Source organism: Rhea pennata, chromosome 12 (assembly GCF_028389875.1).
Source record: "Rhea pennata isolate bPtePen1 chromosome 12, bPtePen1.pri, whole genome shotgun sequence".
Lineage (NCBI taxonomy): Eukaryota > Metazoa > Chordata > Aves > Rheiformes > Rheidae > Rhea > Rhea pennata.
The window spans coordinates 1,445,298-1,460,697 of NC_084674.1; the positions used below are offsets into that span (position 1 = coordinate 1,445,298).

The 15,400-nt window shown below is 37.9% G+C and overlaps 1 protein-coding gene across 6 annotated transcripts in view; it reads right to left on the reverse strand.

Moving 5' to 3' along the window:
• Positions 1-617: 617 nt before the first annotated feature.
• The window catches only part of GRM7 (glutamate metabotropic receptor 7), a 342,940-nt gene continuing 328,157 nt past the window's right edge, over positions 618-15,400 (reverse strand). For 3 of the 6 annotated variants that reach the window (XM_062585576.1, XM_062585583.1, XM_062585585.1), the window contains one exon: positions 618-801. In XM_062585576.1, the coding sequence (XP_062441560.1) occupies positions 713-801 (89 nt within the window). In that variant the 3' untranslated portion in view covers positions 618-712. Of the gene's footprint in view, positions 802-13,772; positions 14,972-15,400 lie in introns of those variants that run through there. The other 3 variants (XM_062585584.1, XM_062585578.1, XM_062585577.1) reach the window with 3 other exon arrangements.

The following is a 15,400-nucleotide window of genomic DNA, read 5'->3' on the forward strand; positions in this document are numbered from 1 at the left end:
AAAGCTGAGCTGTGTGTTTGAAGATCAAAATGCTGCATTATCAGAAATTCTTTTTAAGGTCTTTCACTTCTAAAACTTGAATCTCACCAGTATGACTTGTCTCCCCTCCCCACCAGCATCTGAATGCACTAGTCTCAGAGATTTCTGAACTCTTGTCAAGCACCTGGCAGTGCCTTTTCCTGATACGTGCCAGGCAGTCATTTCAGATATGTGTGTGTGTGTGTGTGTGTGCACGATTACTTTTCCATCTGACTGAGAAGTATTCATTCATCATGGATTAACTGAATTTCTTCCTTGAAGGGGCTCATTGAAATGTATGTGATGTTCATTGTTGTGTGAGATGCTGTTTGAAACTTCCAACAACAAGATAAAAGCTTGTCACATACAGAAAGAACTGCTGACATTTGCTAGATTTAATAAATCTTTGACAGGGACAATAAGCCTCTGCTAAAACAAAACAAAGCCTATTGCTTAAAAGTTACTTTGGCAGGTAAAAGGGAATGATATTCTGTCATTGTGGTTCTGGGCACTGCATATTATTGAGTGTACTAAAACCTCTCTGAAATTGTATAGGAAGTAGGACTAAGGTGTAAACATTGTCTTTCACTTACCATGACTGAAGAATGACAGAATGGTTGAGGTTGGTGGGGATGTCTGGAGATCGTCTAGTTGAACCCTCCTGCTGAAAACAGGGTCAACTAGAACAAGTTGCCTAGAACTGTGTCTGGTCAGGTTTTGAATATCTCCAAGGATGGAGATGCCATAACTTCCCTGGGCACTGTGTTCCATTGATCAACCACCCTTGCAATTAAAAAAAAAAAAAAAAAAAGTAAGTTTTTTCTTATATTTAAATAGAATTTCCTGTATTTCAGTTTGTGCCTATTGCCTCTTCCCCTCCCCCCCATTGGCTACCATGGAAAAGAGTCTGTCTCCTCCTTCTTTACACCCTCTCATCAGATATTTGTACACTTTTATAAGATCACCCTGAGTCTTCTCAAGGGTAAACAGCCCCAGCTCCCTCACTCTCTCATCATGTCAGATGCTGCAATGCCTTAGTCATTATTGTGGCCCTTTGCTTTTCTCATATCCATGTCTCTCTGCTACTGGGAAGTCCAGCAGTCAACACAGCACTCTGGATGTGTTTTAGTAGTGCTGAGCAGAGGGGAAACATCACCTCCGTCAGCCTGCTGGCAACACTCCACCTAATGCAGCCCAGCAGGCTGTTGGCCTTCTCTGCTGCAAGGGTGCATTACTGTCTTATTCTCAACCTGGTGTCTACTAGGACCCCAGGGCTTTTTCTGCAAAGTTGCTTTCCAGTTGGTCTGCCCAGGTGCAGGACTTTGAATTTCCCTTTGTTGAACTTCATGACATTACCAGTTGCCCATTTCTCCAGCCTGTCGAAGTCACTCTGAAGAACAGCACACCCATCTGCTGTATATCAGCCATGCCTCCCAGTTTTGTATCATCTGCAAGCTTGCTGAGAGTGCTCTCTGGTCATTAATTAAGGTGTTAAACAGTATTGACCCTAGGATTGACCTCTGGGGTACAGTAAAAGTGTAAAAAATAAGTTTTATTTGTCAAAATAGAAAAAAATATTTTTAATGTATGTTTATATATTTATTTGTTATGACTGACAGAAAAGTGACTGAACTATAAAATAACAGTGTGGCTTTGGAACACTGGATACCAGTTTCTTCTGGCTTTGTGGCTCCCCTAGTGGCTAAGGAGGTATGAATTTCCTGTGGCTGGGGCTTCTTAAGAAGACCATCTCTCCTCACACTTTGCTAGGCTCAGATCTTTTCCTCAGCAGAGGTGCTTGAAGCCTCCCTGATCAGCCACATGTATTCCTGAACTCTGTAGATTTTTATAAAACCTATGTGGATGTGGGCCTTAATATTATTTTAAGCTTACACAGTCTATCTTTCTATTAGAAGATACAAGTATTTTTTTCTTATCTTCATAGAACTTCCAGTGTGAAAATGAACAGCACCATTTTAAGGAAAGAGCCATAGATACTCAAGTGTTCTGCCTTTTCAAGCTTTACTAGGGTAAGTAGTCCAGAGAACGTTGAAGGAAGTGTTTACACACAGGGACCCGAGTCTGCGCCTGAACCCATACTGAATACTTTGTGGATACTGTGTGGGACAAATATTAATTAGAAAAAAAAAAGGGGGGGGAAACTGAATAATTCATCACTGAATGCCTAATGGGGTGAAATAAAGATTAGCATAAAGAGCTAAGGGTCAGTGTCTCTTGAAATTACATAGAAGACTATCCTACGCCAATCAGATGCCAGCAAAAACAATTATTGTCTAACAATCTTAAACAAAAGGCTGATTCACACTCCATAGCCTAATTGTCACTCTCTAGCACTAATTGTGACTTGCAGATAACCAGCTAAAAGTGGTAAAAACTGTCCATTTTGAATCCTCTTTGAGTATCATCAGGCATGCTAAGTATTGGGCCACATCATTATTTGGGCTATATTTTAAGACCCTTCCCATATTAAATAATAATTCAAAAACTGTTTGTTAGCTGCTTTATAGGACTTCTTATCAGTCATTGTACTATAAGTAAGAAATTTCATGATTCAGACTAAAAGAGAAGTAATTGAAATCCCCTGGCACCTGTGGATTTTTTCTTCTGTACTTGCATGATGTCAAGTTTTACCCCTAAAAATAGTTTAGAAGGAAAGAAAATTGTTGCTTGGTAGAACATAGTTATGTGTATATGAATTGTAAAGAGGCCAAGGAGATGATGATATCCTTAATCACTTTTTATGCATCAAGTGCAAAGGGAAGAAAAAATTTGTTGAAACTTTTTTCTCTGGGTGAGGGGTAGAAGTAAGAACGAAGATCTGCTGAAGTCCACAAGACAGAGTAGACACTTTGGATGGTGGCTGAAGTAGTAAGATCAAGTTACGTACAGATTTTCGTAGCAGCTAATGGGTTCAGAGAAATAGCTAAAGCCACTCAAATACATTTTGCACAGAACATTAGGCTGCTAAGAAAAGAGCAATTACACAATACACTTCTAAAATGTTATTTTGAGCATAGTCTTTAGGTGTATGCTGCATCCAGTTGTTAGAATGGTAAAAGTCACTGATAAAGTTGAGGCATTTTAAACAGGGAATTTGGCTTCCATACATTCTATTGTTCTTTGTATTTGATTAATAAAAATTAGTTTGTAAGCTTCTTCAATGTCCTCCTATCTTAAAATTTCTTAAACATAAATTAACACTGAGTCATCTGTCTGTGAGCAAAACTTTTTTTTTTTTTTTTTTTTTTTTTTTGCTTTTTGGTATGGGACTGCAGTACATAAGTTCATACTTCAGTAAGCACTACCCACATACACCCTAAGGGTTTCCTCTTTTCTTCTTTGACTTACACACATTCAACAAATTGACTCAATTTGTAAAAAATCTATAAAAGAAGCTGCAACCTAAAAAAAAAAAAAATCAGTTTATAATGAATACTTTTAATCTATTGTTGATTAATTTGGGGAGAATGTAATACTTCTCTACCTCCCACAGATGAGATATGCCTCTGAGGCACATTTTACAATATCCCTTTCTCTGGAGATTATCACTCATCAGATCTTCCCTTTCACCTGTCACAGTCTGACAGAGTGTTCCTAGCTAGAGTTACACCACTAAAGTTACATGCAATAAGCAGTTAAGTTTTTTTTTTTTTTTTTTTTTTTTGTTGTGGGATTGGAGACTTGTCTTACAAATCTGAAAGGTTTAAGGAAAACACAGCCACAGTCCCATTTTTTTAATGACACAAAACCATACAAATATATCAAGTTTTTGTTTTGGCCCTGAGATTAAGAAAGATTTTTATAAATTTTGGAGTACAACAGCAGCATCAACAGAGATGAAACAAAAGTAGAATCTCTGCTTAACAATGATCTTAATGTATTTTCATAAGCAAGAGCTGACCCTGACACTTTCAAGCTGAAGTGATGAACACCTGCCCAAATTAAAAATAAAATTTGACAGCGTGGTTACAGTAATCTAATCAAACGCTGCAATATGAGCTAACCATTGTGGAGGAGCCAAATATCACACAGAAAGAACAAAAAGTATGTGTTTCCTTTTGTAGTTGAACAGTCTGAAACCAAAGTGTCTGCTAAGCTCAGATTTCTGAATAGGCAATAAATGGTTGCCTTTTCAGGTTTTCTTTAAGTTAATTTACTGTGGTGAAACTGGCGTCTGATACACTTAATTTTACTGCTATAAAACAGATCAGTGTAAAATAAAGCAGCATGGTTTGTTTCTCCATCATCTTATCAGAGTAAAGCAACACTTTAGTATTCAGGTATTTAGTATTCACTGCCTCTCTTTTTTTTCATTCCCTCATCCCAAACTCTTACATGACAGAGTTCCCACAGTGGGCTAAAATAAATGATCCATACTTACAAAAGAAAAATTCCGACTGACTAGAAGTATATATTTATTGTTTTAGCTTTAAATAATGTCAGAGTAGAATCACAATCATTAATATTCAGTATATGGTTTTCCTACCTGCAGAATTAATAAAATGAGTATATTAATCCAGGCAAAAAGGGATATAGACTTTTTTTTCTGAATTACTTAGAAAGGCCAGAATTTTATATCATCATCCTGTTAAATAAAGGCGAGTTTGTGTATGGAGGTATATGTCATCCTTTATGTTACACATTTAATGGTTAAGGTATAAGAAAGTTGTTGTCAGAACTTAAAGATACCTCTACTTACAGTACAAAATAAGACAAAACCATGTCATAAGCCTAAAGAGCATGGAACTGGAAGCTGCAGGTTGGGGAAATTATTCATAGGTGTTGCACGCTTTTTATGTGCTATTTCATGTCTTTGCCTGTGTCTCAAAAAAACTCAAAAGAAAATGAAGACATTCTATAAGCTCATGCTAGTTGTGTTTTTAGTAAAAGTAATTCCACAGACTATGACTTCCATAGCAGATCATCTGCACTAAGAATACTTGCTTTGTGTCCAGGTTATGAGAATAGTGCAAGTAATCATTGCTAGAGTAACTAAGTGTCTGGCTTTCCAGCAACTAGTAATTTGTGGTGTGTGCCCAGAGAAAGAAGTAGATCCTTCACTTTTACTGTGCTGAACACTCTCTTCTCCTCTTGGACAGCTTTTCCTTTAGCTTCTAGCTGTTAAGAATTACATTCACGTAAGGAATTAGTCATCAAATAAAAATCACTTTAGAGTGTGGGGTGAGGGCAGGAGCACTTCTCCTGACAGAAAATCTAAAGAATGCCATTCCAAATTTGTTTCCTCATGAAATCTTTTTCACTAATGAGCGAAACAAGTCAATATGCCCCAGGATTTCACTGCTTCTTTTCCCTACTAATTTACTGAACTGTTCGAAAAACATTGGTACCAGTCATGAAATCTGTAGGTAGTCTGTAGTTCTTGACTGGGACTCTTCCAGATAAGTCTAAATAATCTGATTATTTATGTAAAATGCTCTTAATTCCTGTTTGTTTTGGGTGGTGGTTTGCATTTTTCTTTTGCTGTGGTTAGAATCAGTCTAACATCAGTATGTCCCAACTATACTGTAAGGACAGTTGGTTACAAATGACACAGATTTTCTATACCATTTTGCCTGTGGTTCCTACGAGGTAGTCCAATGAAGAGGAAATGACAGTGCCAAGTATAGGAGATTACTAGATTTGAAGACCAGATTTCTTTTTTTTTTTTTTTTCTTTTTTTTTCCCTCCCCATAGGCGGAAAGGAGCAGAATCTGTCTTCGTCTCATGTAGATTTTGTGGTTCTCCTGTAATTATCATTGTAGAATTTTTGGATTCCACTCTGTGAACTCTATTCCAGAAGGGAGGGTACAGCTGCCAAAGGGGGCAAGATGCTCTTCTTCCCTTTTTACTTTCTTCTGTAGTTTTAACAATTCTTACCTACCTGGCAGGGCTCAGATGTACCTTGTAACAACTCATGCACTTCTTTCTTGCTCATCCTATTTGTGGAGTATGCCTGGGGCAGTGCCCTTGGCTTTGGCACAAGGGAATCTAAGGGTCAAAACTGTCTTTCTAAAATTGCTATTTGATAATGTACTAATAGTGCAGTAGCAATATGACCCATGCCAAGCAAGTGAGTTGCATTTCTGAAAGAACTGATGCTGACTATGATGGTTTCACATGATGTGAACACAAACATCCCACCACATTCGCACACGCGTATTGTTGACTATTCTTACGGTATTCTAACAAGAGCTGATAGGGAAGCAGTTGCTTCATCTCAGGAAAACTGAGATTTCAATATGATTCTCCTGTCCTCCTTTGAATAAAGCTGGTCTACTCCAGATTCAAAAATGAAAAACATAATAAAATGAATAAACAAAAACAGAGGAGAGATGACAGAAACCCTGTTTTGTATGCCATAGTGTTTTAACAGATTTAGCCACAGTATAGCAGAGCCTGAATTGAGTTGGCACTGATGGATTTTTTTTTTAGGTTGGAATGGGCTGGTTTTTCTGATCTCTGGCTTGTATTGCTGACTTTTTTACCCACTAGCAGTTAGCAGTTTAGTCAGAAAACACATCTGACTGTCACCTCTCTAGGTCTCATTTCTTAATATTTTTAAATACTCCAGTCAGTGGTAAGCATGTCAAATTCAGACCTCATGTTGTTTCATATTGGCATATACAGAACACTTCTTGACTAGCTTAGTTCCTTCAAATCAGAACAAATATGTATCTATCTGAGTGGTTACATTCTGAGGAATTTGAAGCACTTCTTTTGTGTCATTGCTAAAAATGGCAAATTTTTAATTTCATTATATTGCTTTATAATATTTAGAGACTTTTCGATTTGAAATGTGTAGAAACTATTTTATGGAGATTATTACCCTTTTCAGCTGTCTGTCCCCTGACATCCAGAAATCTAGTCTTTCCTATCACTTGCCTCATTACATCACTTGTGTATGTATGTGCAGAATAAAAAAAATATATATTTTTTTTCCTATACCTATTGGCCAGATTTTCTTACATCCACATCATTGTATGGTTTGGAAGTGATTGATTACAGAATTATGTACTTTCTGTATTTCCTGGTCTCCTAGCTGCCTAGGGGAAGTTTTTGGCTCTGAAGGAGGAAGATCAAGAAACAGAATTTGGCCTTTTGTTTCATGAATTAGAGATTATGTGAGCATTGTGCTAATAAAAAGGCATAGGGTAGAGAGGGACAGAGCAGGCAGAGACGGATCCAAAAGACTGATGACAAGGTATTCATCAACAACGAAGTATTAATAGTTGAAAATAAATTATTGTATGTATGTATGTTCCTCTGTTATTCAAATAATAGAATAATAATGCAGGCTCTGTTTCCTGTCTGCCCCTCTCCCATCACTGCTCTGCATGCACCCATATCATTCCTCTCCAGCAATTGGATTGCTTCATTTCACATCCATTGCTACTCCGCTCCTCCTGTTGCCTCACTGTTACACATTCCTGTGACTGCAGAAGCTGAAAGGTATGGGCAAATGAACAATTTTTTTAACATAATTTCTGCTACTTATACCCAGAGGAAAGAAAAGGCAGTAGAAAGCTTTCTTAAGAGGAAAAAAAAAAGTAAGATAGGTAAACAGTGCTAATTAATGCTGTATGACCACTCCTTCCTCTGGTGCTCTCTGGTTTAAATCTGTGCTATAGGTAAAAATAACTTGTATGATTGTTATTACATATATTGCTACTGCAGGCACACTTCCAAATGCTAGACACACAGCAAAAGAGGGCCTACTGACCGAGGTTTAAAGCCAACAAAGCAAAATGGAGTGTGTGGATTAGGTAGATGTAGTAAAGGTGGTAAGGAAATGTGGCTATATTAAATTCACTAAACAAAAAGATCTCTGTGCACACTCCAGGAAGTAGCTACAGATTTCAAGGCAAAGAGTTGACTGCACTAAAGGACATGGACCTGATGTGATGCTTCATTGCCTACTAGAATTTGACTCCCTGGTAGGCACCCAGCCGAGTATCTCCTAGGTGCGGAACAAGTTGATGTATGAAACTTGGCAAACATTAGCACGCTGAGCAGGGTGCTGGGAAATGCTGAAGAGATGGTAACCTCACACTGCTCTGCAGGATATCAGGCCCTAGTTCTCACAAAGCAGGTTCTGTATGTCTGTTATATACATATACAAACACACACACACACACACACACACACACACACACACACACACACACACACACACAAAATGTAGTGAAGTCTGAAGTTGTTTAAACTTATATTTCAAAAGTGATGAACCTCCATTGGCAATACAGTCTGCTCTACTGAAGTTGCTCCACTTTACACAGTATATTAAATATTAGAGAACAGAGGCTCAAGTTTGTGGCTGAGGAGTAAGAGACCTCATATATGGCAAACTCCAACTTAGACTCAGTCTTTTTGCTGTGTAATTTCAAAGAATGTAATATGACTTTTTAGAGATGAAGAAGTGTTCACAGAGCAAGTTGCATGGAATTCCTCAGAATTTTAGAAGGAATAAAAACATAGTTTCTGTTTATCGAATAACGCAGATGTGATTCTCACAAATGTGTTCTTAAGAGACTAAAATGACAGATTCAAATACAGTTACTCTTTCACTCATGCTCCATCCTTTCATTTACTCAGTATTTAATGAAGCTACTATGAGTGGAAAACTTAGAGAATTACATTTTCTGTCCCAAAATGTGGGAGATGTAGGTTCAAATCCATTTTCTCTAAAGTATGGAGTGAAGGTGAAAGATTTAACAAGACCAAGCCCACAGTGCATAGCACAAGTTTTATTGGACTTGGGCTTTGGTAACTTCATGCATAGAGCCACCCTCAACATACATATACTCAGAATTTGACTTTTGAACTACAGTTTTGTGAAGGAACAGAGATGATATTGATAGCTTGATGGGGGGGATTCTGACTGTATTAGAGTCAAAGGTAAAACAGTCACTGAGGTCAATGGCACCAGTATTATGCCCCTCAGTTTGTATTAATTTGTTGTGCTACATGCTACTTGCTCATAGCACAAATAGCAGTTATCAAACTATTTTGCTAAGCATCTTGTTAAAACAACTGTTTAACCAAATATGACATCCATCTATATCAAAGCATTTACAAAAAAGAAAGAATTCTCTCTGAAATTAATAAATACATTTGATTAGCACTTTCAAAGATGCTCAAATTCTGTATGTGGAAGCATTATAGCACATATTTAATTACATATAAAGGCAATGTCACAAATGAAGATTAAGCTCTGACTCAATCTAAATAATTGTCATTATATGTCATATCGAACACCCAGAAAGCTTAATTATGCAATGATATTTATGAACACTACACTTGGCATTAACATACTAAAACAATTATGGTAAATTCAGACTAAATAATACAGGCCCATTCCCCCCACTCCCATTCTTCTGCATTTTTCTCCTAGTATAATCACATAGGCATTTGTCACAGTATGCTCATCATGATGACATGTAAGTGCAAAAAAAATTATTCACTTGACTGTCTGCTAGAGATGATTGCACACCAGCCTGAGTGTATATGTGGGTGACTATCTCTGCAATGGCTTCTGTTGCAGGGTACGTCTCTGTGCACTTCAGGAGCTGTGCTCTTAGGTCGTACATCGACACAGCATGAGCAGCAGTACTTAGAGCCGGTATGCCTCTAACTAACTAACTTTGGTGACAGAATCCCTTACGAGAGTGCATTTTAACGACATCTTTCCACTGAGGTGCAGGTTCGCAAAGCATGAACTGTGGTCACTGCTTTTGCTGTACGTATACTTGTCTCTAGCAACTGTCTGCTTTGTATGGCCTGAAGACTCTGTGCCAGAACGAACTTCATTTTCTTAATGGTTATTGCAGTACTTTTTTACTGCATAAAGTCAATTTTGATGTGTAGGAAAAAATCCAGTTGCTGCTATTATCAAATTAGAAAACCGGAGAAAAATAAATTCCTACCCAAGCCTGTGAGAGAAAGACCAGCTTCCTTTCTCCAAACTAAAAAGTCCTTCTTACTCATGATCTGGTATATCAGCAACAGCTGTCTTTCTTTCTTTTACAGGACACACCAAATAATAAAAAAAAAAGTACAGTGTATTGTATGAAATGGGCAGCTACGTCTGTGTATTTTCTGCTCACAGGTAATAATACACTTGACAGGGACCAGAAATAGTATTATAATGCCAGTGTGTAGTAAATTCGTTATAGGATGAAACTATTAAGAAAACAAACATTGCACTGATGCTAAAAAACATTTATCAGGATGTAAAAATAAAAGACTTCAACTAAAACTAAGGGTTCCTGTTTTAGTGTGAAAAATGTGCTATGTGGGTGTAATAGCATGGTGCAGCTTGTGGAATTAAAAAAAAAAAATCTAAATACAACAGCCTCATCATAAATAAGCTAATAGACCAGTGTCTTTGCTAATCTCTTTGGTGAGTCACTTTAGAATTTTAATATACACCTATAGCTGATTCAAAAACTTTATAAATGCATTTATATCAGTAAATGCCAATATTCATCCATAAATAAATAATCTAGCAAGATTTTATATTGAATATATTTTTTTTTAATATATGCATGTAATATAAAAGTGGTTATGACTATACAGCTATATATGTAGCCATTCATATATATAATTATATAGTTTCAGATAATACAGATATGTATGTTAAGGTGTGGCTTCTTTAATATGACACTGTGTACATGGGGAAGGAAGATGTACATTGCACGACCTTTTGTCTCAGAAGGGAAATGGCAACCAGATGCCCTTGACTGTGTAAGCTTCACCAGTGATCTGGTTCTAGAAGATAGTAGGAATGAAGCAAATGAGCAACAGCATATTCAATGTAGTATATTGATACTCTTCAACTGACTTGTTTTTTGTTTTTTTTTCAGGCAGTGATGAAACTAGAAAGCCATCCAGGTTGGAGAAATCACTTCAGACTGACTGTCAAACATGAAATGCGCGTGTTTTAGTGTCTGTTGAAGATAATGCACTGTGAGCTGGGAGAACTATAATTAAGAAAAAAGCACAACTCTCCCAACCAAGCAACACCAATGCCTCCTTATAGTCATCACACCTATCAAAAAAAAAAAAAAAAAAAAAAAAACAAAAAACAAAAAACAAACAAACAAACAAAAAAACCCCACAACAACAAAACCAACACCAATCCAGCAAAACACCTTTACTCCCTCTCATTGCAGGAAAAACTTGCTGTGGATTTGTTTTCAGGCCATTATTATAGCTGAGCTGCACCTGAAGTAAAATTTTGCACATTTACTAATCGTAATAATAGCAGTCCTTTCACAGCTTGATGTATTATTTCTTCCATTGAATAACAGAAAGATTTGACTTCAGCATCTATTTCCGAGTTCAAAACAGAGGTGGCAGGGTATGGGGGAAAGCTGGGGGCGGTGTGTGCAGTCGTGCTCCACTCTGCTGCTTCATGTGGTCATGCTGAAGGCCTGGGAAGTCAGAGCTGTAGCAGTATTGCTGAGTGGCTCTGTGAACATGCCGCTGTGGGCTGGCAGCTGTACAGAGGCAAGAGGCTCTCATTTGTGAACGTGGCAGTGGGCCTGGGTGTGCCCACCAGTGCCTGTGTTTTTAGAGCCTCAGGGACCAATGAGGTACTTTTATTTTCTTAATGGCAAGATGCATCACTGCTGACACTTGGTGTAGGTTTCCTTGATGAGGGACTCCCTCAGACCATGTTGAAAGCAGTGTGGCAGCTTACCAGCAGTACCTATGTATTTTTGGCAAGTACCAGATAATGGCATGCTGGCTGCTAGCTTGTATAGCTCATCATTGTTTGTTTTTTGAAGCTTGGCTGCCCACTTGGGTTGGGGGAGGAGCCTGTGGCATACTAGGCAAGTTTTAATTTGAGCAAGAATCACTGATGCCACCATTTATTTAGACCGTGGGTCTGCCTGTCCTTGTGTCAATGGACAGTGTAAAAAGATTGGGCAGTAGAGCCTTTCTGCTTTCCCTACTGTAATTCATTAGTATGAATCTTACAACAATGAAAAGACCTCACATCTATCCTGCCCATATGCTTATATGCATAAAGAGTCAATCAAGGTCTCATACAGAGGTCTTCATCACTATGCACTGTGGCCCATGTTGCAACTGTCAGATTTTCTTTTGATGCTGATTAACTTCATCAGTATAATTGATCAAGTGGGAGGCTAAATATTTTCAGAGGTAATCGTCATATTGCACCCAAAATGTTGTTATGCCAAAGGCAGCATGCAGGTGTGACATCTTCCTCTGTGTGCTGTACTGCAATTTGAATGAGTTTCCTTTTGCCTCTTATATGTTTTCTTTTTTTTCCTCCACGATTACTCAGAATTGCTTAGTTGGTTGACATTGATTTGTTCATTTAATTGTCTTTTGGTGGGCTGTTGAAAGTAATACCCTTCAAAAAGTCCTAGAGAAGATTCTACAGTTCAAGACGCTTTGGAGACAGTCAGACATGGACACCAAAACTGTCGCTGTGTAACTGTAAGTTAGCTTTTGTTCCAGATCCTCGTACTTAAATGGACTTTTTTTTTCCTGCAGGTAGCTTATAGCAGTTATCAAATTTGCTCAAATCTTTTACTGAAAATGAAGTTCAGCACTTGGTTTAGCATGTAGTCTTGGTTCTTGAAAAGGTCAATAATAAGCATAATCTGTGCAGCTCTGTGATAACAAAAACAAAAAAAAAAGTCTTAAGAGATGATGGAAGCATTTTCTTCACTATTACAGTTGCTAGAACTTTTGTAGTGTCTCTTCTGACAAAACATCCATTGTGTGTTATCTCAGTAGGACTTACTTTATAAAGCTGTCTCTTTGCTGAAGCAAAAGTGTGCTTATAGCCAGCCCAGGTCACTGATCGATTCAAGGGCACAGATAATTGCTGCCTGTTTTTTCCTGTTTCTGTGATACAGGGCTGGAGGCTGTGGTGATCCAGACACATACACACACAGAAAAGGTTTTTGCAATTAGTACCAAAATGTGATCGGCTGTTTCCAACAAACTCTTTCCAGTTACTCAACTGTAACCGACCAAAATGACTTCATGGCAAGCAAGAAATTAGGCAAATTTTGTAAAATTTTATCAACCTGAAATGAAAAGATTGTTTAATAGTGCTTGTAAGAAAGGATGTATTCAGATACAGAACACTCATTGCTTGAAGGGATTTCAACTTCAGTTTTGATATGGCCGTCAGTACTCAACAGACACAACACTTGTAATTATAGGAGCATGTCCAAGGTTGGCTGCTTGTTGGGCCATGGTAGTTGAAAGGAGGCAGCTTATGCCCTTACATATTTCAGCTTTCTCTCAACTTTATGTTCCCTCCCCATTTTCTATATGTGTTGCAGTTTCAAGTTGTGTCCCAGACTTTATATAGTAGAGCTGAACTCCAGGTCTGGATTACTCTAAAATCCCTGGAGCTGTACTGGTAGAGGACTTGACAGCTGTCAGGAATGAGCACTTGTAGCTTACGTTGGCAGTATGGACAGCTTCAGTTTTGAGGTCCAGACTGATACACATTGAAGAAGACATTTTTCAGAAAAGATGACATAAGGTCCTTTTGATGATAAGCCAGCTCCCCTCAAGTCCTTTTCCATGCCCAATCTTTGTGTACAAAGAAGTTTGAAGTATCTCTCTGTCATTTAATTTTTTAGAGTTACACATCTGACAACATAATGAAATAAACTTTAGTCACAAGGTGGGGGAGGGGAAAGGGAACACCTGAAAAACTATATTTATTGGAGTAAATAAAAAAAAGTTAACCAAAATCTTTTATTGATACATTCTTGGATAATATCACAGGATTGAGAGAATGGAAAGGAAGGGAGGAGTTAGCGGCAAAGATTGTTTTCACTAAATTGGCACATAAGCAGCAAGATTAACGAAATTACTTATTACAAACAGTATAAAACATACATGCTTTTTTAAAGTCCTTATCACACTGGTCAATCATGTTGGGGCACCAACAGAGAAAAACCTCAAGACATGTAAAAGCCATATTCTTTCTTCCAAATACCGTAAGAATTATTGAAATTATTGCAAAATAGTCATTTACCTTAAATAAAATAACAAAATAAACACAAATACAAATATCAAACATAAATTATTAACATGTACCATAAAATACATTACTGGCATGCATTCCAAATATCAAGACCTCAACTAAACTCAGCAAAAATCCTTTCTGCTTCCTCTGCAGCCCATCAAAGTTGTGAAAGGCTGGGGGGTGGGGGGGTGGTGGTGGTGGGAGGGAGGGCTAACTTTGCCAGCACAGTTTTTGGTCTTTAAATTCTTTTTTTTAATTAAAAAAAATAATGTATATGGATTGCAGTGATACAATAGTAGTCATACAAGTCATGTACATAGGTCTTTTAAATCCTTAGATTTTTTTTTTAATGTACTAAGTCTGAGAGAATAGGATCTCAGTGAAACTGTGCATTCAAAAAACAAACAGTGAACTTGAAACAACATGGATGGCAATATGCAAAAATCCCCACAAACTGTACAGAAGGTTCAAAAACTTGCAGTCTGGAAGTACATATAAAGACAGAATTAGCCCCTTCAAAGTCATTGTTGGTAAATGCAGTTCACCCATAGGGAGCTCAGTCCTCATGTATCAGAGCTGGGTACTCGGGTATTGTAACTCCCATACACAGAGAAGGTCCAAGGTCACAGCCTAATGGCAGTGCCAGTGACTTACTAAGCCAAGAATAATGAGGGATATTTCATATAGCAGCTGTTCAGAACTCTTGGATTCTCTAACATTTGTCTCCACAATGACTGCCTGGCCTTCACTCCTCCTGCTGCAGATACCTTGCAGGTCAGGAAGAGATCTGTGCCAGTCCGGGTGACTGAATGGATGAAAGGCCTCATCCTTCCTCAACTCCATCTGACAAAACGGACTAGATAACCAGATTATTATAACTGACGTACTTCTTTTTTGCAGCAGGGCCTGAAAGAAAATAAGAAAACGGTCTCAAGACTAGCCATGTGAAGCCCTCTTTGAAAGGGCTTGCTACTATACCTTGGTTTGTGACAGTGACACTGAGGAAAGCCACCTAAAGTAAGTGACTAGATGGTAACTCCTTTGCACTGGTATTTTTAGCAGTCCATTGCTTCCCTTTGGAAGGCATGTGCTTACTGATACTAATCTAGGCAGGCTACAATTAGATCAACTGAAGTGGTGTCTCCAGGTCTAGCTGTACTATAAACAAGATTACCATAGGTTGATTTTTCATAGTCTTGCAGTCTGTATGTCTTCACTGCTGAGACATTGTGACTAGATTCTATTAAGACTTTTTTTTAGAAGTAGTGATAGTCTCTCCAGCTTCCTAAATCTCATGGGTAAATTTGGTTTTCTCAGGGACAAAAAATTATTTTT